This window comes from Canis lupus, chromosome 13, assembly GCF_048164855.1.
Source record: "Canis lupus baileyi chromosome 13, mCanLup2.hap1, whole genome shotgun sequence".
NCBI classification, from domain to species: Eukaryota; Metazoa; Chordata; class Mammalia; order Carnivora; family Canidae; genus Canis; species Canis lupus.
This window is the reverse complement of record NC_132850.1, coordinates 24,885,822-24,907,217: the sequence shown is the minus strand read 5'-3', so window position 1 is coordinate 24,907,217 and position 21,396 is coordinate 24,885,822. Positions and strand designations below refer to the sequence as shown.

The 21,396-nt window shown below is 35.3% G+C and overlaps 1 protein-coding gene across 19 annotated transcripts in view; it reads left to right on the top strand.

Moving 5' to 3' along the window:
* The window catches only part of PPFIA2 (PTPRF interacting protein alpha 2), a 468,314-nt gene that overhangs the window by 293,072 nt on the left and 153,846 nt on the right, over nucleotides 1–21,396 (top strand). For 18 of the 19 annotated variants that reach the window (XM_072772907.1, XM_072772923.1, XM_072772912.1 and 15 more), the window contains one exon: nucleotides 1,034–1,108. The exons of the other annotated variant lie outside the window; for it this stretch is intronic. In XM_072772907.1, the coding sequence (XP_072629008.1) occupies nucleotides 1,034–1,108 (75 nt within the window). The remainder of the gene's footprint in view (nucleotides 1–1,033; nucleotides 1,109–21,396) is intronic. 19 annotated transcript variants of the gene reach the window in all.

The window sequence follows — 21,396 nt, the reverse complement described above, 5'->3', positions numbered from 1 at the left end:
AATGAATTAATACAATTAGAATTTATAAAAATACAATATTGTATTAAAATACATGTTAACTGTACAAATAATGTAACATTCCCATGTGAAAAAAAATCATTATTAACTTATAATCAAAAAATCACCAGGGATTGCATCTCAGTTTGAAGCTATGAATTTTGTTGATTCTTTTCTAAGGAGAATTAAGCTGCAATAGACATTCATTTTAATTCAGTCAAATTTCTTCTGAATTTCTTAAATTTCTTACATGATAAAAAAATGTCTTTTTAAATATGTGTAATATGCAACATATCTAAAGATTTGAACATATAATAACTAAATCAATTTTAGAACTTCTTTTTTTTAATTTTAGAAGTTCTAAGAAAGCAAGAATTAAAAAACTACTTTGAATTTCATTTATGTATGAAACATTTGCAAATCACAATTATTTTCAGATCATAATTACCTTCAAACAATGTGCAGAGTTTTTGGTTTTACAAATATATTGGCTTAACCTTTGGTATGAGGAAGCTAGTTAGGAATTCCAGAGTAAGCAACACTTTCCAATCCCTCAGTAACAATATAGACCTCTTACTAATACAAAATGTATGAGCAATGGACAACATTTTTCGGGTTCTGAGAATCCTTTACGAAGTTATTCATGCCAAATGAAGCTCATGTATTATTTTTTCAAAAGTAGAACTTTTTTTGCCTATGTCTCATCAGTAAGTCTATTTTACAGATGAATTCATAATCTGCTTTTGAACTTGCCTCCACTTACTATGAGTGAGAATTAAGAACAAGCAGGTCTATCTCCAACCCCATTGGAAATCCTGCCTTTGGAACACTAAAATGACTTGCTTATAAGGAAATCCCTTGATATAGTGATGCTATAAGGTGACAATGTATTCATAGTATTAATGAGCACTTCGGGCTCTAAAGACTTTAATAATTTGCCAAATGTGACTGTCTCTGATAATGATGTTGATGGATTCAGCACAGTTTAACATGTATGGGATGTACATTACTGCACATATTTTGGTTTTTCTTCTAGGTAAGGGAGCGACTGAGGGTTTCTTTAGAAAGAGTCTCTGCACTGGAAGAAGAACTAGCTGCTGCTAATCAGGAGGTAACATACCAAACTTTCTCCTCTTTTGAGGTGCAATATCACTAACATTATAGCCCTTGTGTTTCACATCACTTTTATTAAAACTGTCACAAAAAATAAATGACATTCTGTATATGCCACTGAACAAGCTCTGTTGAAACTAGTTGCCAGAGTCATATTTCTGATTTCTGGTGATTCAGATCTGTCACTAAGAGATGAAAAGAAAATTACCAAGAACTAGCAACAAAGGGGCTTAGAAAGATTGCAGTCAGAATACTTGTCCTTTCAAAAAGTACAACACAGCTTCAAAATTGGAAAACATGTCAAATATCTGGTAAACTTAGAAAATGTCACAAATGAAGTTAACTCCTTGGAGATATAAATATACTTCCCTTAAGGTTATTATTCTTATCTTCTAAAAGCATCATGCCCATGTTTAGTGGCATCATTAATCTACTTCTCTTGCTCTCATTCCTGACTAAAGTATAATAGCCATCTTTATTACCAGATTTAAAGAGTTATTTTTTTTCTTTAGAAAAATTTACCTTTTGGTTATTAGTACACAAATGAACTAGGGCCATTAGATCAGATATATAGAGATACATAGATAGATAAAATAATACATTAAAAAGATATAAAATACATGAAAAATAATTTGTGTAGGCCACCAAAATAGCCCGATCTCTCCCTCTCTCTCTCTCTCTTTCTCTCTTTCTCTCCCATTTACTTATAAGGCTACCCTTTTCTCCAGAAATTTATTTCAGTGATATAAATATTGCTATTGCTAGTAGTAGACATACTAAAATAATCCTACAAAGTCTTAGTTTTAGATAATTAAATATGTGAGAAGCTAATGCTATTAATTGTAAATACTATCAAGGCATTCTTATTAAAATAATATTTGAATTTACATTGTACACACAAATACACATTTTTAAACCATGATAAAAATCTTGTCTAGTATAAATTACCTTGTTATTTAAAATAAGCTAGACCAATTAAACAAGTTTAAAGTTTCCCTTTGTTCTAGGTTTAACAATTTAAACCTTAGAAAAAGTGGTCTTTTAAATACAAGAAAAATGAATTCCATGTGAGCTAAATGCTAGCAGTGTTAAAAGCATAAATGGTGGCACAACAGTTTAAAAACAAATAGACAAAGATTTTTGGTGACCAGATCATCTTAGCAAACTTGATGACTATAGATAGATAGATGATAGATAGATAGATAGATAGATAGATAGATAGATAAAATAAATAAACCAAAAGGAAATAAAATATTTATACATCTTAATCATTATAGTAGAAGAAAACTTCTCAAATAATAGATAATGACAGGAAGGACTCAGTCTTTTTTTTAAAAAAGAACAGATTTTACCAATAAAGTAAGTATATACATTCCTGGAATGTCCAAAAGGAAAATACTAAATGCTTAATTATTTTTTGTTTTATCATTGTTAATTTTGATTCTCATGTATGTTTAAAAGTACACTTATTTTGGGTACATCCCTCAAAATATTTTATTGATAAGAGTAAAGAAACTTTGGCAACTACTACTGTAGAAGCCTTGCTTACCATGCAGTGATAAAGCTTCTATTTATCATAGAGAAAGGTGTGGTGAGACCCCTTGGCAAAATTATGTACCCCGAAATAAAAAGATACTTCAAGTTCAAGTAAGGCTCTGAGAATTTGCTTCATTAATGGCAACAGAATAGTCAATTAGATATGGAAGAACAATGGTTGAGAGAACTAAAGTGGAGGAACGACTTTTGACAATCATCTTAAATATTTTAGCCTCAAATTTTATTGTAGTCTATTGTAGGCAGCACTGTCCACTTGATTGCTTGTGGTAGATTAAATATATTTTAAGTCATGAACATTATTCTACAATTACTGCAGCCCTTTGAATGCTTTTTGTTTTGTTTTACATCATTTGCATAAGAAGAAACTAATTGTGTGCTCATTATTAACTCTAATATTTTTTTCTTTTTGTTTTTGATTTTTATCAAATTCCAGGTGGCTTAACCAGAATCCCTATTTAGGAAGTCACATATCCAAGGTTGAGGAAGGGGGTAGGGAAGTTCCCTTAGTTTCCTAACAATAGATTGTTTATAAATAATCAATGATCTTGAGAGACAGTGCATGGAGAAAGGCCAACTCTTAGTTCATAATGAAACTCACATTTCATTATAAAAATCAAAAAAAAAAAAAAAAGAGAGAGAGAAATCAGAAGACACTTGCAATTTGAATTCTTAGATAACAATTGGTACAAAAAAATCTATAAACAAGGCATTGTGTATTGTTGATAAAATATATTTAGAAATCTGACAAAAACGTTTAGAAAAATTTAAACTCTTGTCAAATTTAGAAAGGGGAACTAGATAAAATTTGAATATTAGAGGGAGTAATTGAAGCAAATGTTTTAGAAAATAAAGGGCCTTTTTAATAGAAAAAAAGAACTAATTAAGAACACATTCTTCATAATCAAACAAAAATATGTAATAGACAAACACAATCAGGTACTAGAACAAAATTCTGCAGATGGCTGAATGAGCAGGGTTTGGGGAAATTTTCATTTGATGCTTCAGATTTTAATTTTAAATTAAAATGAAAATGTACTTACAAATGTCCTTTATAATTCAAACTCTGCATTCCCTGAGTTCAAATAGCAAGCTTGACAAGCGATTATACTATATTATCAGAATCTATTTGATCCACGAATTTCTGGTAGTGGTAATAACTGTTGAGATAGCAAGGAATTTATCCAAACATATTCCTGAATTATTTCAGTTCCAAAATTCCGAATGAAGAAATCAGAGAGCAGAGGTTTAGACTGCAAGTGATGCCAATATATTCATACATATATATGCATGGGTAGAGTCTGAGAAGATAGTTTATTCTATCATTGTATTACGTTAATAGACTTTATTTATCGTCTATATATCATTATTCTCTTTCTGTGTTTGTTTGTGTATTTCTCCCTATTTCTGTCTCTCTCTGTCTCATCTTGTCCCATTCTCACACGTTTTGGAGTTATCACCCTTTAATACCTTTCCTTTATATAAAGTCTTCCGAGGAGGCTTCATCTATTTCTCATACACCCAAGGCTACAACCATGACTTCTGTGGGAGAAAAAAAATGGCAAAATCTGTAACTCAAAGTTCATGCTTTCTTCTGAGCTTCACAAAAGATTTTAAACGTTGGTTTGGCATTTCCCCACAGCTTTGCTAATGGTTGTAGAGATTGTTCTCTGCCACGGGTATCTAGCACAGGGCAAAGCGGAGAGAATGAAACCTTGCTTAGGGTTCACTAATCAAGATATGCACTTGTGTGTCTGTCATCGCCTACAGGGAGCAAGTTTTCTCATTTACACAAAGGCACCATATGCACTGGTGGGCCTGAACTCCACCTAGTTTTTCCAGGTAGCCCCATGGATTCCCTATGACCCATTAACACAATGAAAGAAGTAACCTTATTCGAAAGAATATGAGGCAGCTCTATGTTCTAATTTGGAAAGAGCTCCAAAACATTCTTTTACAAAAAGAAAACAATTCCATAGGGTGATCCCAGTGTTGTACAAATACAAGTAATAAGGGATGCCTGGGTGGCTCAGCGGTTGAGCCTCCACCTTCAGCTCACTGCGTGATCCCGGAGTCCAAGGATCAAGTCCCAGATCCGGCTCCCTGCATGGAGTCGGCTTCTCCCTCTGCCTTTGTCTCTGCCTCTCTCTCTGTGTCTCCCATGAATAAATAAATAAATAAATAAAATATTTAAAAGATACAAGTAATAATAATACATTATTGTAGGACTAGAAAAAATTTTGCATATAAATACCAAACTGTCATTATTGGTTGTCTCTGCTGTTTGTAAGTATATGTACTATATATTTCTGTTGTATTTGTGTTTTTAATAACTCTTCATTATATCATAAACAAAATTATAAAGATATTTTAGAGTTAGATGACATTTTCCATTACTAGATGATTCTGTTGATGAGTTAACATTAACAATAGGTAATATTTACTGAGTGCTTTAAATTCCAAGGCACTGTGCTAAATACATATATATATCAGCAGAATGATCCCGGTAGTTTGATACTACTATTATTTTACAGGCGAGCCCAAAAAGGTCATTGCTCCTAATGTGCCATTCTCTCCTACTACAAAATGTTCTTATCTCTGAATTTGTGTTAACTCTCTGTATTTAGGCAGTTCTAATATTTACATTTAACCGTGTCTGTAATCACCCGCCCCCCATCCATTTACTCTCTTTTTTGTGTGTGCATACATTAAAGCCACTATAGTTCAGGTCTTCATTAATTCTCACTTGGAATATTACAGTAGGTTTTCGTTTATTTTTGTTTCCGATACCTCTCTGCTATATAATTCTCCAAGGTTAAACCTGCTAAACAAAGCTCTAATCATAGTGATTATTTCTCATAATGGATTCCAACATGTAGTATATACCTATATGTGATGAATACCATATTAATATATTAACAACATAATAATATATTGTATTAACATGTGTTAATAATATTATCATATAACAAGAACCTCTTCGGGGGGATCCCTGGGTGGCACAGCGGTTTAGCGCCTGCCTTTGGCCCAGGGCGCGATCCTGGAGACTCGGGATCAAGTCCCATGTCGGGCTCCCGGTGCATGGAACCTGCTTCTCCCTCTGCCTGTGTCTCTGCCTCTCTCTCTCTCTCTCTGTGACTATCATAAATAAATAAAAATAAAAAAAAAATAAAAAAAAAACAAGAACCTCTTCATTGGTCCTAACCTACAAATCTAGCTCTAAGTACTACAACCCTACTGCCCCGACTGAGTCATTCTAAAGTCTTATTAACATAACTATTTTTATTGTTTTTGAAATCAGCCAACATTTTCCCTGCATTTTACTTATGCAAATGTCTCTCTTGGAATGCTTCCACAATCCTAATTTGCCCATTGAAATCATATTTTCCCATTTAAACTGAAGTTCAGACATTACCTTTTTGATAAAATATTTTATGATTCCTTGCCAACAGTCAGCATTCCTTAGTTCAAATTGCTAGAGCTCATTGCTTCAGCATTTATTAGGACTGTTCAACAACTATCAGGGTTAATTATATATCTGTCTAGGTCTAGGTTGTTAGTTCCCTGAGAAAATGGACTGCATCTTGTTCATTTGTATTTATTGTATTCACTACAATGATATGAACCTCATTATTAACATGTATTTATCAAATTTCATTGTTTAGCGTTTATTCTAACCAGTGTTTTCACATCATTCCTTTGTTCTTTCCTTAGTATTCAAGTTTAAGTAACCTTAGTATGCTCGATAAACAACAATGCATTGATTATATGGATCAGATGAACAAGATGTTTGTTCTTTCCAAATAAAATTATTGAGTAACCACGAAGTGCAGAGAATTCGGAGTCTCTGAGAGGAAGAATAGGACAAAATAAAATGATAAATGAAATATTATGCAAATTCATGTAATTTGCCCTCAAGTGATGAAGATGAATATATAAATGTAAGATACAACTTAGTGCAAAAACTAAATAAATAAAAAATAGAGGCCCAAAATACAGAGAGGAGAAGGGTATTTACTCTCAACTAAAGGGTCAGAGAAGGCTCACCCTAGAAGGACAATTTGAGTTTTCCCTAGTTTTCCCTTCATCATGGGTTTGATGAAGTTTTGGCATATAGGTGAGGTCCGGAGCTGACGACCAAGAAAGAATTCTTGAGACGTCTTTGGTGCAAAATGGTGGTTTTATTAAAGCCTGGTGACAGGACCCATGGGCAGGAAGAGCTGCTGCCCTGGGCCTGTCAGAGGTGGCTGATTATATACCTGGGAGTTGGGAGGGGTTTGAGGATAGTGTACTCTCTAAGGAACTTTGGAAGGTTTCCAGGACCTTGAGGAAATAGCTAGTATTGGGAAAGGTCATTTATTACCATCTAATAAAACCTGAGTCATGAGACCCTTCAGATGTGTATTGGTGGGCCGTGTGCTTGAAGGATGATTGCCAAAACATGTCTTGGGGATTTAGAGATAAAGGAAATTTCTAAAGGAATTTTTATATGTTAAATTGACTCACAGGCTCCTCCGGGGGTCGGGCTAGGATTGCCTTCTGCCCTTAGCAAAGTATGAACATTGAGGCAGTTGAGCCTGTAGAACACGATCACTCTCCCTGTTTCAAGGACTTGTCAATGTGCTCTGTCCTCACCTAGTCCTCTGTTCCCCCATCGATCTGGCTTTAAAACTGGGGGAAAACATTTCAGACTGAGGAGACAGTATGGTCAAAAACAAAAACCTGAAATTGGCTGTTTCAAGAGTAAAAGATGGTGTTGTGTCAGTAAGGATTTGGATATGAAGAGGTATGGGAGTGGAAGGTGGAGAGATGGGGCAGACAGACTCAGATTTCAGAGGGCCCTGAATGCCATGACTAAGGTGTGGAATCCATACTTTATGAAATGAGAAAGCATTGAAGGTTTTATTTTGGTTTATTTTTGTTTTGTTTTGTTTTGGTAAAGTGAAAACTACTGAAAGTATATATATATTTTTTCCTTTCTTTTGTAAAGTCTTAGGTTAGAGTGGAGTAGAACTATTAATTGACATAATTAGCTGATGTGTGATTTTGATCATGATACCTCAATTCAGCAAACATTTATTGGGCATCATCCATTTGCCAGGCATTGAGTTAAAGCACTAGGTATAAGTATATTAACAAATTCAGATATTTAATGAATAGTAGTTTTCTCAAATATAGGAAACATATTTAATGTCACTAAACTCTACATATAAAATTGATTAAAATGGTAAATTTTATGTTATGTACAGTTTATCACTATAAGAAATTAATTTGAATACAATATGACTAATGTGAAAATAAAAGTAAGTACAAGGTTGTTTTTTTTTAAAGATTTTATTTATTTATTTGAGATAGAGTGAGAAAGAGAGAGCACGAGCAGGAGAAGGGGCAGAGGGAGAAGGAGAAGCAGGCTCCTGGGATCATGACCTGAGCTGAAGGCAAGCACTTAACCAACTGAGTCACCCAGGCACCCCAAGGTTTTTTAATATTACAAAAAAAGGGTAATTAATTGTATGGGCATAGAGGAAAAGCAGATGGTATAATAAAAATTCTTCTAGAGAAATTTTGTCATTTGCAACAGCCTAGGTGAATTTTGAGACATTACACTAAAGGAAATAAGTAAGGCAAAGAAATACCGTATGACCTTACTTATATGTAGAACCTAAAAATGTTGAACTTATAGAAATGGAATAGATTGGTGGTTTTCCGGGCCGGAGGTATGGGAGAAATGGAGAGAAGCTTGTCAAAGGATAGAAACTCAGTTATAAGAAATAAGATTGGGGGGATCCCTGGGTGGCGCAGTGGTTTAGCGCCTGCCTTTGGCCCAGGGCGTGATCCTGGAGACCCGTGATCGAATCCCATGTCGGGCTCCCTGCATGGAGCCTGCTTCTCCCTCTGCCTGTGTCTCTGCCTCTCTCTCTCTCTCTCTCTCTGTGACTATCATAAATAAATAAAAATTTAAAAAAAAGAAAGAAAGAAGATTGGGGATCTTATGTACACATGGTAACTATAGTTAATGATATTGTATTGTATACTTAATATTTGCTAAGACAGTAGATATTAAATTTTTTCACTACCAACAACTAAAAAATGATAATTATGTGAGGTGATGGATGTATTAACTAACCTGATTATGGCAAACATTCAAAAACATGTACACATATCAAATTGCTGCATTGCATACCTTAAACTTACACAATATTATTTGTCAATTGTATCTCAATAAATTTCAGAATATTTCTAGAGAAAAAAATTAGCTAGAATTTGAAGGGTGACTTTAAAGAGCTTACCAGATGGACTTGGAGAATAAGAATGGAAGCAGGCATGAGGAGGGATGGGGAGTAGACTGCAGAGATAGGGAGATCAGAGTTAGGGAAGCCTGGGCTTCTTCCTATAGGCAACAGTGAACCAAATAAGAGTTTTTAAGAAGAGAAGAAATGTGACCACACTTTCAATTTTGCAGACAAGTGGTACCTCCAAAAGTTAAAGGTAAAATATGTATATGATAACCAAAGTATTATGTTTATAGTTCTGAACTATAAACATAATAAAATGTTTTTTTTGAAAAGTTTTTTTTGAAAAATAAAATGATTTTTTTGAAAGAAACAAGGGACTAGTGTCAGAAAATATTAAACTGTGTAGAAGAGAGGTATTACCATGACCAGCATTTCTTCTGTTATTTTAGTAATGGGAAATAATACAAATGAAAGAATAAAACAGTATTTTATACACACACACACACAATAAAAATTTGCTGTCATTTTATGCCTCTTCAAATAGCTTCATGGAGGTAGATTGTATTGGTAATGTTGAATACATTTTCCAGGCAATTGTTGTAAAAAGGTGAGTTCAGGTTATTTAGACACAGAAAATACAATAAAGCCTCTCTTTCTTGCAGAGTATTTTTGTTACTGCTTAAAATTGGGAAGCCACACATACATACACACACACACACACATACACACAAATGTACAATAAAGTGAAATGCAAGGAAGAATAGATTACTTCCTAACAATGTGTTCTCCTTTAGCAGAAACCCACATACTTTTAAAATTATTTCATTAAATGAGACAAAATGGATTATTTACAAGTTACAGTAAAAACTCAATTGACAGACTAATTTTCACTGACTATAAAGGTGTACTTATTTTAAAAGCTTTTCTACATGATTGCATTATACATAAAAATACTGGTACATTGAATTGTAGGCTGAACTATATATTTTTTGAACTATATATTTTTATATTGCTTTTATTCAATGTTTGTTTATTCCAAGCAATGAATTTACCAACTTTCAATGGGAATTTTCTTAGGGAAATTAGCATTTCATTTTATTGCATCTGTAACCAGCCTTATCCCTGAAGTCCAATTTCATAAGGAAAATTAAAGAATTTACATGGGCAAATCAAGTATCATTTGCATTCAGAAGGATAATGGTGAGAAGAGCTAGAGGTACCAAGCTCATGTTTGGGGGACTTATAGGACTATGGACTTTGGCCATTGCATTAAATACATTTCACCATTAAATCATCACAAAGATTTCTTGAGTTGGGATAAGAACCAGTACTTTATGAAGTCCATGGAAATGAATGGAAATATGGAAAAAATGAATAGATAAAGGCAAAGATAGAACCTACCCTAAAAAGCAAATACAAGTCTGGGAAGAAACAATGAGAGATGTAAAAATCAACTGAGTCAATAGTTAATGAAACAAAAAAGCAATAAAGAAAGAGAGAGTTTTAAGTGTGGAGATTGGAGGTGACCAGCAGTATCAAATGTTCCATGAAGACATAAAAGATTTTGTCTAATATGAGGTGATTAGATTTACAATTAGGTCACTGGAAATGTTTGCAAAGACAGTTTCAATAAAATAGAATGGAAGGAGAATAGCTATGATGAAAAGAATTTATGAGTCAATTAGAAGTTTAGAAATGGAGACGATGAGTAATACTCCTTTGAGAAGTTTGGCAAAGAAGAAGAGAGGTGGTTAAAAGTTGAGAAACTAGGCAATATTGGAGAGAGCCTATTGAAAATGCTTTCAGCCAAGGAAGAAACAAAGGGGAAGCAATTTTTGCTGGGCAACCACAGTAAAGGACGGGCATGGTTTCAAGATTAATTGCAGGTTAGTAGAACTCTTTCCTCTGAAAAACGGAGAAAGGAGAATGAAATGTGTAATGTAGAGATGAATGAAAATTTTGATTTGGTGGAAGAAGAAGACGTAGACATTTTATCAGAGATATTCTTCTCAAGGGAATATGGGTACTCAGCTAAAGGAGGTGGGAGCAGAGGTACTTTTTATGAGCTTAAGGAAACTGAAAATAAGGCAATGTAGAATATGGCAAGGAGCCAATAAGACTAACCAAGGAAATTTTATTTTGAGATTATGGACTCAGAGGAGAGTCTCATTGAGTTTCCCCAGCAAATTAAACATTGAAAGTTTCCACTTACCAACTGAAACAACATGGATTTTGCCATGATGTGTCCTTATCTCAATATATGAGGTACTATTATTCATCATAATTTCCAAGGAAGAAATATGAATATGAAATTGAAGTTATTTCAGATGACTTTGGCCCCTTTGAAAGAATCCATAGGTGAAATGTTTTTCTAAGATTGGATAAGAGTAAAAGTCAGAAAGCTTTTGAAACCCATGAGCAACTCACCTATATTTAAATAGTGTGAGAGAAATTTTGTAGCTGAAGGGAAAATGTGGCAAGTGGGAAAGCTGGAAAGCGGCACTTAGTAAAGAAATTTACTTTTGGGGAACAGATAGCAATACTCATCTGAAGTTATGTGATCATTTATTTGCAGACTTAATGAAATGACCAAGTCATTTTCGTCTTCAAATTAAAGCTGCCATTTCTGTGAGTAGAGAGCTCCTGATGTGGAAAAGAGAGACTGCTGCAAAAGTTCTTGAGTTAAATTATTTCAGAATCCTAAAATTGATAATTATTTATCTTGATCAATTCTGCCAATTACTCATTTTTTGCTCCTTTTAATTCTCTTTCCCAGTTCCATGAGTCTGTCATCGCCTTTATAAAAATGATCAATCTTACAACTTTCTAACTTACTGCATGTTTATTTATGTACACCGCAGCCTAATTCACCTTGATGAACTTATTTTCATCATTAGTAAGTGTATGAAACTAATTTTGCAAATTTCATGACTGACTCTGAGTTACCATCCTAACAGAACGTCAAATACAAGTTTTTCTGTGTTTTATTAGCATTGAAGCTGGTCACCATTGCTAAACGTACCTGAAAATATAATTTGTTTAATGACAACAGTGTTTGCATAAGGTAATGACATCTTGCAGCTCCCAACTTATATCCCAATGTAAAACTCTCTGATGTGACATTTTTAGCTTGCCTGCAAACTATTCTGACCTTCTGATAGACCCATTTATTGGAAACCTATACTTCCTGTTGAAATTGTATCATTTTGGGTTAGAAAATTGTGTAACTCTTAATTGATTTTATTTCATGGAAGAGTTTAATAATAGTTGAACAATGTCCTTTTTTTTTCTATATATTGGTAAGCTCAAAGCTTCAGCATTGTCAAACTGGCAGTTATTCACAAAGGCCTACAATTGCTTATTATACCTCTTATTATCCTTTATGATGATACTGTATTGTAAAGATAAGTATAGATACAGTAAATTGCCCACATTATTATCGTCAATAGAAAAAGTCTTCTTTGCTGTTGATAATTGTATTGTTCCAACACAAAGAATCTTTCCAAATAAAAGGAAATCGAGGTGTCTTATAACAACATATGTTAAAATGCAACAATGAAAAGAGCCAAAGAAATTACTGTTTGCTACTCCCACTGTTTTTACTATTCCCAAGACCTATGTGAAGCAATTGTGTCAAGTATAGGTTAAAGTTGTCTCCTGTTGTTTATGAGACATTTGAAGTCTGTTTGCCAATCTTTTTGACTCTTTTTCCTGTTTTTTGTTTTCCCTGATGAAAGCGTAAGATTCATTTTTCTTGCAATAACAGGATTTGTTGTTTTATTCTTACACATGGAGATTACGAACTGATTTTTTTCTCTTACTGTTAATTGCAAGATCACGCTTGATATTAATACTTGGATCATAAGCATCGTAAATTGACCCATTTTATTTTACCCATATGTTTACTAAAGCAATCTTATTAATTTTAAAGCTAACAATTTGAAAAAGATTACTTAACTTTTACAAAAGTTAAATGGAAAAAAAGGAAAAAAATAAAAAGTTAAATGGAATACTGAAACTTAGTGAGAGACAGGGTAGAAAGGAAAAAGAAAAAAAAAAGGATATTTAACTTGAAGCTAAAGATCCCAGCTGAGTCTTAAACTGATCACTTTCTAATTCTGTAGCTCCTGGCAACGTATTTACTCTCTCTGCAGCTCAGCTTTTTTTCTCTGTGAAATGGAATACTAATACATTTTGGATCAGCCTATCTTTAGAGCAGACATGATATTTGAATGGGATTGTGTATAGGGAAGTACTTGGGAAATTTGAAGTACTAAACTCATATTGCTATTACAAGTCTCAAAAGGCCAATGTCAGCTAGTTATTAGTTGAATAGCAGAAAAATCTTTTCTATTGACACTTTGAACTTGATGACAAACAAAGTAACAGTACTTTTGTACCTAGGACTAAATCTCTTTTCTTGGATAAATAAACATTTATTCACAAGATGATTCTGTAGCACAACACACATTTTATAAATAACTTTGCAATTCACTTATTTACACAGTTGTTGAAAATAATAGCAATCTACAGTTTTTTGTTTTTTTTTTTTTTGAGAGATGATTGTGTGCCTGGCACTATGCTAAGCACTGTACATGCACCCCAAAGCACACACATTGTTTAGTTAATCGTCACAATTAACTTATGAGAAAGAAGTAAGAATTCAGAACCAGGATATCTGACTTAAAATTTGAGTGTTCAATAGTAGCTCCTAGGCTGCCTGGCCTTTCTCTTAATAGCAAAAGTATTTATATATGAAAACTGTGTTTCTAAATAAACAGTTTGCCTTTTACCAGTTACTTAAATTCATGATGAATAAATTCTTCGTATGTGTTCTATTCCTATGGATGATTTCAAGATTCGTAGCTTCTTATATGGCAGAGAGAGAAAAATAAGTGTTAGCTAAGTCAAACATATGTTAAATCAACCAATCGTCAAACTGTCAAATATTGGATTGAAATTCAACCTTTAACTCTATGGAAAAGACTAAAACATCTAGATATTTGCAGTTGCTTGGGTAAATAAGATTACGGGATTTTAAATTTTGCATCTAAGTTTTCTTTTTTGGTGTAAACTTCAGTATCAGTGGCTCTGATTAGTGTGCTCAAGTAAATAGCATGACAGCATTGTATTGATCCCTGTGTTTTCAATATAGAAATTATGAGATCTCAGATTATATTAAAGAAGATCAGTACTTCTTTATTCTCATTTCATTTTTGTCAAGGAAGAACAAAGGATCTTAAATGTTAGGAAATTTGGAAATTTCAAATAGGCAAACTTTTGGGACGCTAAGCGGAATGGATGGACAAAAAGGATGCACATATTGCCTTTTTTTATAGTTAGTAATTTGCTCATGATTTTACTTTTAAAAAACTTGACGGCAAAAAACATCACAAATTTGATGAGCATATGTTGTTTGTCTCAGTCTATTCGGGCTGCCATGACGTAGACTGGATGGCTTAAACAACAAATATGCATTTCTCACAGTTCTGGGGGCTAAGTAGGCCAAAGCCAAGGTGCTGGCAAGTTTGGTGTCTGGTGAGAGCTCATTTTTGATTCAAAGATGGCTGTCTTCTCACAGTGTGCTCACATGCTGAATGGGCAAGGGGGTTCTCTGGGTTCTCTTTTATAAGGGCACTACTCTCAATCATAAAGGGTGAGTCCTCATGAACTCATCACCCACAAAGGCCTCAGCCCCTAATACCATCACACTGGGGGTTAGGGTTTCAGCATATGAATTTTGAGGGGATGCAAACATTAAGAATAGCCAAACTGCAAAGTTTGAAGGCACAATCATCCACAAGACCAGTCTCCCTTCTGACACCAACTGCAAGTTCAAGGGGTTTGGAAACCCACTATCAGATTCAAGAATTGATTTAGAGGACTAGAATGAGGATATAATAGAGAAAATTCATGGGCTTTCAAGCAGACATACATAGGTTTAACTTCTTATCCTGCCATCTATAAGCTATGCGATTTGACATAAGTCAGTTAATTTATTTATTTATTTATTTATTTATTTATTTATTTATTTATTATTTAATTTTTAGAGATGGAGAGTATGTGAGGGGGAGGGGGGGGGCCAAGGGAGAGGGAGAGAGAATTTCAAGCAGGCTCCATGCTCAGCACGGAGCTCCATTGTGGGGCTCAATCCCATGACCCAGAGATCATGATCTGAGCTGAAATCAAGAGTTAGACGTTTCACTGACTGAACCACCCTGGCGCCCCCAAGTCTGTTAACATTTTTAAACCAGTGATTGTCTATCGGTAAAATAAGAATGAGATCGATAACTACCTATAAGCCTATTTAATAATGAAATAACAGGAAAGAAAGAAATGTAGCACAATTAATATAACAGCTGTTACATTACTCAATAAATGATAAATATCATGCTGATAATCAAAATAATGATGATTCTTACTTCTCTAATGAGAAAAATTGGGGAAACACATAGAACTTGTCCCATGAAAGGATGATTAAAATGCTGTGCAAATGCTTAGAACCACGCTTCCCAAAGCTAGTTAGAACTCCAGGGATATGATTTGGGAAGTATAATTGAGTTCACCAGAAACTTTTCTTTATAAATGAAATTAACATGCTCAAAATACTATTTCAGATTTCAAATACAGGGTTCAGAGGATGACACATAATAGGCTCAACATGGGAGTATTTATGGGTGCAGGACTAAGTCCTGATTTGCTGCAAGAGGACACTGATAAAATAAGTGTTTGAATCAACTTATGCTCAGGTCCTATTTCCTAGCTCTAGCCATTCAGAACGTAACCCAGTTCTAATATGCACTCTGATTGACATGTTTGCCTGCACTAGCATCCAACCCTGAGTCACCTTGCCTTCCTGGGTATTTGTAGTACAATATTACGCTCCATCTATCCGTCATGACCATGTCATGGCAAAGCCCCTAGTCCAACGTGTTACTATTCTTGCACACTTCTGACCATAATGGCGGAAACCCTAGTGGTCATTGAATTTCTTGCTGAGGGCCATGCTCCCTTGATATTTAAAGACATTCCTTTCATTTATGTCAGGATTACTCTCATCAAAAGGAGAGTGCCGAAGACATACTTCCTATAACAACCAGTTCACAAACAATTTCATCTGTATGTAAACTCAGTTTAGTGCTTCTAAAATATACAGCTGGCTCTAAAACATAACATCCATTTGTACAAGTTACTTTTCTCCTTTCTCACTGATAGTTTTTTTTTTTTAAGATTTTATTTATTCATGAGAGACACAGAGAAAGAGAGAGAGAGGCCGAGACACAGGCAGAGGGAGAAGCAGGCCCCATTCAGGGAGCCTGATGTGGGATCCGATTCTGGGACCCCAGGATCACGCTCTGGGCCAAAGGCAGGCTCTAAACCACTGAGCGACCCAAGGATCCCCCCTCACTGATACAGTTTATCACAACTTTTATTGGCTCAACTGACATGCACACACACAAACACACACACACACACACACACACACACACTCAATGACTTCTGTCTTTAGGTTGAAGTGTGTGCCACAGTTGCCACCACTTCTAGCCAGCTCCTATGGAAGGAGCTCAAATGTATATAAAGATAAAATTTTAGGGGTGTGATAAGGAAGCAATACACATGATTTTTGCTTATATCTCATTGAACAAAACTTGGATTCACAATGTCCAACAAGTGCATTCTCTAGTCAGGTGGCCCTATGCAGGAGTTCTATGGCTAAAGAATCGGGGAATGGATATTAATGTGCAACAAGGAGCATCTAGAGCACAAGGCATATAAAGAATCCTTGAGATTCATTAAAAAATTACATAAAGCCATATAAAAATATGTACACAAATATTGGTGGCATTCCCAGTAAATGTAAAATAGCAGTAAATAAATAGAAATAAAAAGTAGCAAAATCAAAATAAGAAAAGTTGAAGACCATGATAAATGATTGATCAAAAATGTATGCAGAAATAATAATTTAAGATCTTATTACATTTAGTAGAAACAACATTCACTCAACAAACATTGATTAAAGCAATCGTAATTAGCAATTATAGAGTACTAAGGAGGCCCTCTTCGAAGCGTTCTATGCAGTTTAGCTAGTTTTATCTTCACGTTAGTAATCTTTGAGGCTGGTATTACAAACATCATTATTAGCAAAAAAAGGAAAACTGAAGCTCAAAAAGATAAATAACTTGTTTAAGGTTACTCCGACAGAATGTGGCAGACGCAGAATTTTACTTCATATCTCGTAGTCTCAATCAGCACTTTGTGTTATCCCCTGGACAGGTACCAGGCACTATCTTGGGCCTTGAGAACATACCAGTGACCAAATCAGAAGTTACCCTTGCCTCAAAGAGCTTGTATGAGAAACACATACATTTAAAAAGGATCAATTCTATGAAACAAATTACACAGGGCGATGGATAGAGAGTATTGCAAATAGAACCCACAATTATTCTTAAGATTTTTCTCTGTTCTCTCAGTTCTTATTTTGCAATATCATCAGTCAATGTCATCATGTCATCTAAAACATTCCTCTTTTGACCAGAGGATACCAAAGAGGATACAGGAAAGAAATGCATTTACTTCATTAAGTAATTTCGTTGTCAGGGATAATTTAGCCCGTGTTTCTACTGATTTAAATGACATGAGAAACAATGTGTGAAAGTTATTAGAGGATGTAAGTCTAACACTCAGGAAATGGAGTTACATTTCTGATTTTCACTGGAGCTGTTTAAACAGTTTTGAAATTGTTTATTTTATTTGTTATTTGAGCATGGCTGACACACAGTGGTACATTAGTTTCAGGTGTACAGCGTAGTGATGGGACGACTTTATACATCATGCTCCGCTCACTGCAAGTACAGCTGCCATCTGCCCCCACACATCCCTATTACAATATCATTGACTATATTCCCTATGCTGTTTTTTAAAAAAAGAGATCAGTGTGAGCAGCTACATCAGGGATCAGCAAACTTTTCTGTAAAGACCCATCTAGTACATATTTTAGGCTTCGTGGGACAGATGGTCTCTGTCATAACTACTCTACTGTTGTACAGTGAAAACAATCATAGACAATCATGTGAATAAATGAGCTTGGCCATGTTCCCATAAAAATGGATTTAGGGACCCTAAATTGAACTTCTTAAAATTTCTATCTGTCACAAAGTGTTATCCTTCTTTTGATTTTTTTTTTCCAACCAATCAAACACATCCAAACCATTTTTAGCTTGCAGGCCTGACAAAAATGGGCAGCCTTAGGGCTCTCGTCGATTATCCTTGCACTAGGTGACCACTTAGGGCCTGTCTTGGAGACTCACTGTCCCTGGCCTCAGCTTTTCACTGGGCTGCTGCCTCAACCTACACAGTTAGTAAGAGGAAACCCCTGAATTGAAGACTATATGCACTGGTCCTCAAACTAGAAGGATGCGTGATGGTCACCTGGCAGTCTATTCAAATACAGATTCTTGAAAATGAAGTCCACATTTTTAACAGGCATCATAGGAGATTTTGATGCATGTGATTTTGAACTGCCAGCAAGAACCTGGACCTAAATATAACCTGAACATCGAACATAGAACCCATAAACTGGAGATTACAAAACAGTGAGGAAAGTAGCACAATAGAAATAAGAAAGAATGGGACAAAGGGTACCAGATATTCTGTGAAAAACGGATACTAGGGTGTAGTTAGAAGTTAGTATGGACAAGGGGGAGGAATGTCGCAAGTTTAAAACGCTCTCCTCTATGGAACACTTAACTGGGTGCTGCACATAAGGACAAGAGAGGAAAGGCACAAACACACTTGCAGATGGGAGCTGTGCAACTTCCCCGCAGGGGAAAGTTCCCTTCTCCCTAAGTGGTACTACCATTTGTAGACAGAGGCAATTCCCTGTATCCTTTTTGCCTCAATTAGCTCGGACCTGCTTATGAACTCACAAGGGTATTGTGAAGTTTAAGTTAATGTAAAGAGCTTAAAACTGTGATTGGCACCGAGTATCTTTCAGTAAATATTTTTTTGATGTTGATAATTGTTTGTTTGTTTGTTTGTTTGTTTGTTTTGCCATGAGACTGTCTGACTCCTTTGAAAGATGCTTGAACTGAGGTCCAGAGAGATGAAGTGTGTGAAGTTTGGGGCGGGGGGGCGGGGGGAGACAAAAAAGGTTTATTCCTCATTCTTTGTAGACTTTCTTTTCTTTATCCATTGAAATAAAGCGTAAAGAGCATGTAAGTTGTGGCCCCTTTCCATTCTGACATTTTGTAATGTATACCCATTTAAAAATCACATAAAAATAAAATTTGAATGAGTGCCAAAGAGCTGTAGCACGCGATTGTTGCCATTAGAACCCAAGCAAATAGGTTACTTTAATAGGAATTGTTCAAAATAATGGGTTTAGTGTGCTTCTTTTGTCATTTCTAAGGAAGAACTAAATGGATAAACTCTTTGTATTGCCCTGGCTTCCCTTTTTATATGCAAGAATGACTAATGGATATTGTTTCTGCCTTTTACATTCTCTCAAGTACTTTTCAAGCACTTTGAAATGCTTTTCTTTTCCTTAAGACTTTTTCCCTTACAATATCAGAGCTAAAAAGAATTGTTCCAGTACATAGCCTGTAATTTTGTCACTTTTGCCCTGATTGGGAAAAACAAAAGGTGGAGGGGTGTATTCACAGTGTTAGTTGCCTGATTGAGGAGATCAAGCCTAATGGTGCTGAAAGGGAATGAAGTCCATCTTCAAAAAGGTTACTTTTATTTTTTTTACGTTTTATATCTTGATTGGCCAACTCTATTTTTAAGTGTTATTGAGGTATAATTGATATACAAAAATTGCACGTTTAATGTATACATTTTGATGCTTTTGGACTTAAGCATACACTTGATATACAATCAAGGTGCAACACTTATCCATCATCTCCAAAAATGTTCTCGTGTTCTTTTGTTGGTGTGTTTTTGCTTTTGTCTTTGTGGTAAGAATCCTTAATAAGAGGGGCACTTGGGTGGCTCAGCGGTTGAGCATCTGCCTTTGGCTCAGGTCATGATCCCTGGGTCCTGAGATCAAGTCCAACATCAGGCTCCCTGCAGGGAGCCTGCTTCTCCCTCTGCCTATGTGCTTCTCTGTGTCTCTGAGTAAACGAATAAATAAAATCTTAAAAAAAAAAAAAGAGGGATCCCTGGGTGGCGCAGCGGTTTAGCGCCTGCCTTTGGCTCAGGGCGCGATCCTGGAGACCGGGGATCGAATCCCACGTCGGGCTCCCGGTGCATGGAGCCTGCTTCTCCCTCTGCCTATGTCTCTGCCTCTCTCTCTCTCTCTGTGTGTGACTATCGTAAATAAATAAAAATTAAAAAAAAAAAGAATACTTAATAAGAGATCTGTCTTCTCAGTATAAAGTGCACAATGCCATATTGTTAACTAAAGGCACAATATTATAAGCAGTCTCTAGAATTCATTCACCTTACATTCCAGACACTTCATATCCACTGAGCAACAACTCCCCTTCCCGCCCCCCCCCCACACCTCAACCCCCAAAAGTGCTAAATCTCTTGTCTGATCTCAGAAGCTAAGCAGGGTGGGGGCCTGGTCACTACTCAGATCAGAGATTAATTTTAACATGATATTTTAAAAGATTCAAATATTTGTTGACGGAAGTACTATTTGGATTATTAAAGTGGAAATTTCATCCTAAAACATCTAAAAATTCCTGAGAGCAGATGATTCACTCTTGAATAAACAAGTGACAGAAACATGTTCAGTATTAGGTAGACTCACCTCTATTAATTATCAACATTTGCTCAAAGCAGTTTAATAGACCCCAGTAGACATAACTAAAGTTAGAAACTTTTATTCATATCTTAACATATTTTATAAAAAATAAACATTTATTGAGACTTTTAAAGACAGACTCTTACAGAGCTTACTGGCCACTTTATAAACTAATCATGTCTGGACCCATTGGACCATTTACTTTGCTGTGACTCTTCTCAGCGTGACTTTGTCTCCTCATTTTTGCTTTTCTTTCTTTTTTTTTTTTTTTTAATTTCGAGGGTGTGGGATAATTACTACATTCAGTTGTCCTTCTCCCCTCGCTGAAGACTATGCCAAATTAGCTTTTTTTTTTTTTTTTACTTCTGACTTTAGGGAAGATAAGGGGCCTAGTGATTGTGGGAAATATGTTGAAGGAAATCTCTGTTCTATGCCAACATGTCCTTTATGATAAGCAATGCCTTTGGTAACTCCTATTTGTTTGTTGTTGTTGTGGGGCATGTTACAAATTATAAGTTTCTTTATTCTTTATGCAAGATCCATTCAAATTGAGCAGCAGTGTCAAACCAGAAATGGTTAGAAGCCTCCCCCTCCCCGGACAGGACCCAAGTGGGAGTAGAGGGGCTGGAGACAGACTATGTAGAGAGAGTGCCTTGCAAAGAAAGGCTATTATTGGATTGGTTCCTGTGAAGCCTAGGGGGCTGTTTGTGATTGGCTGTCCTTGGCATTTTGGTTGCTTAACCCTCT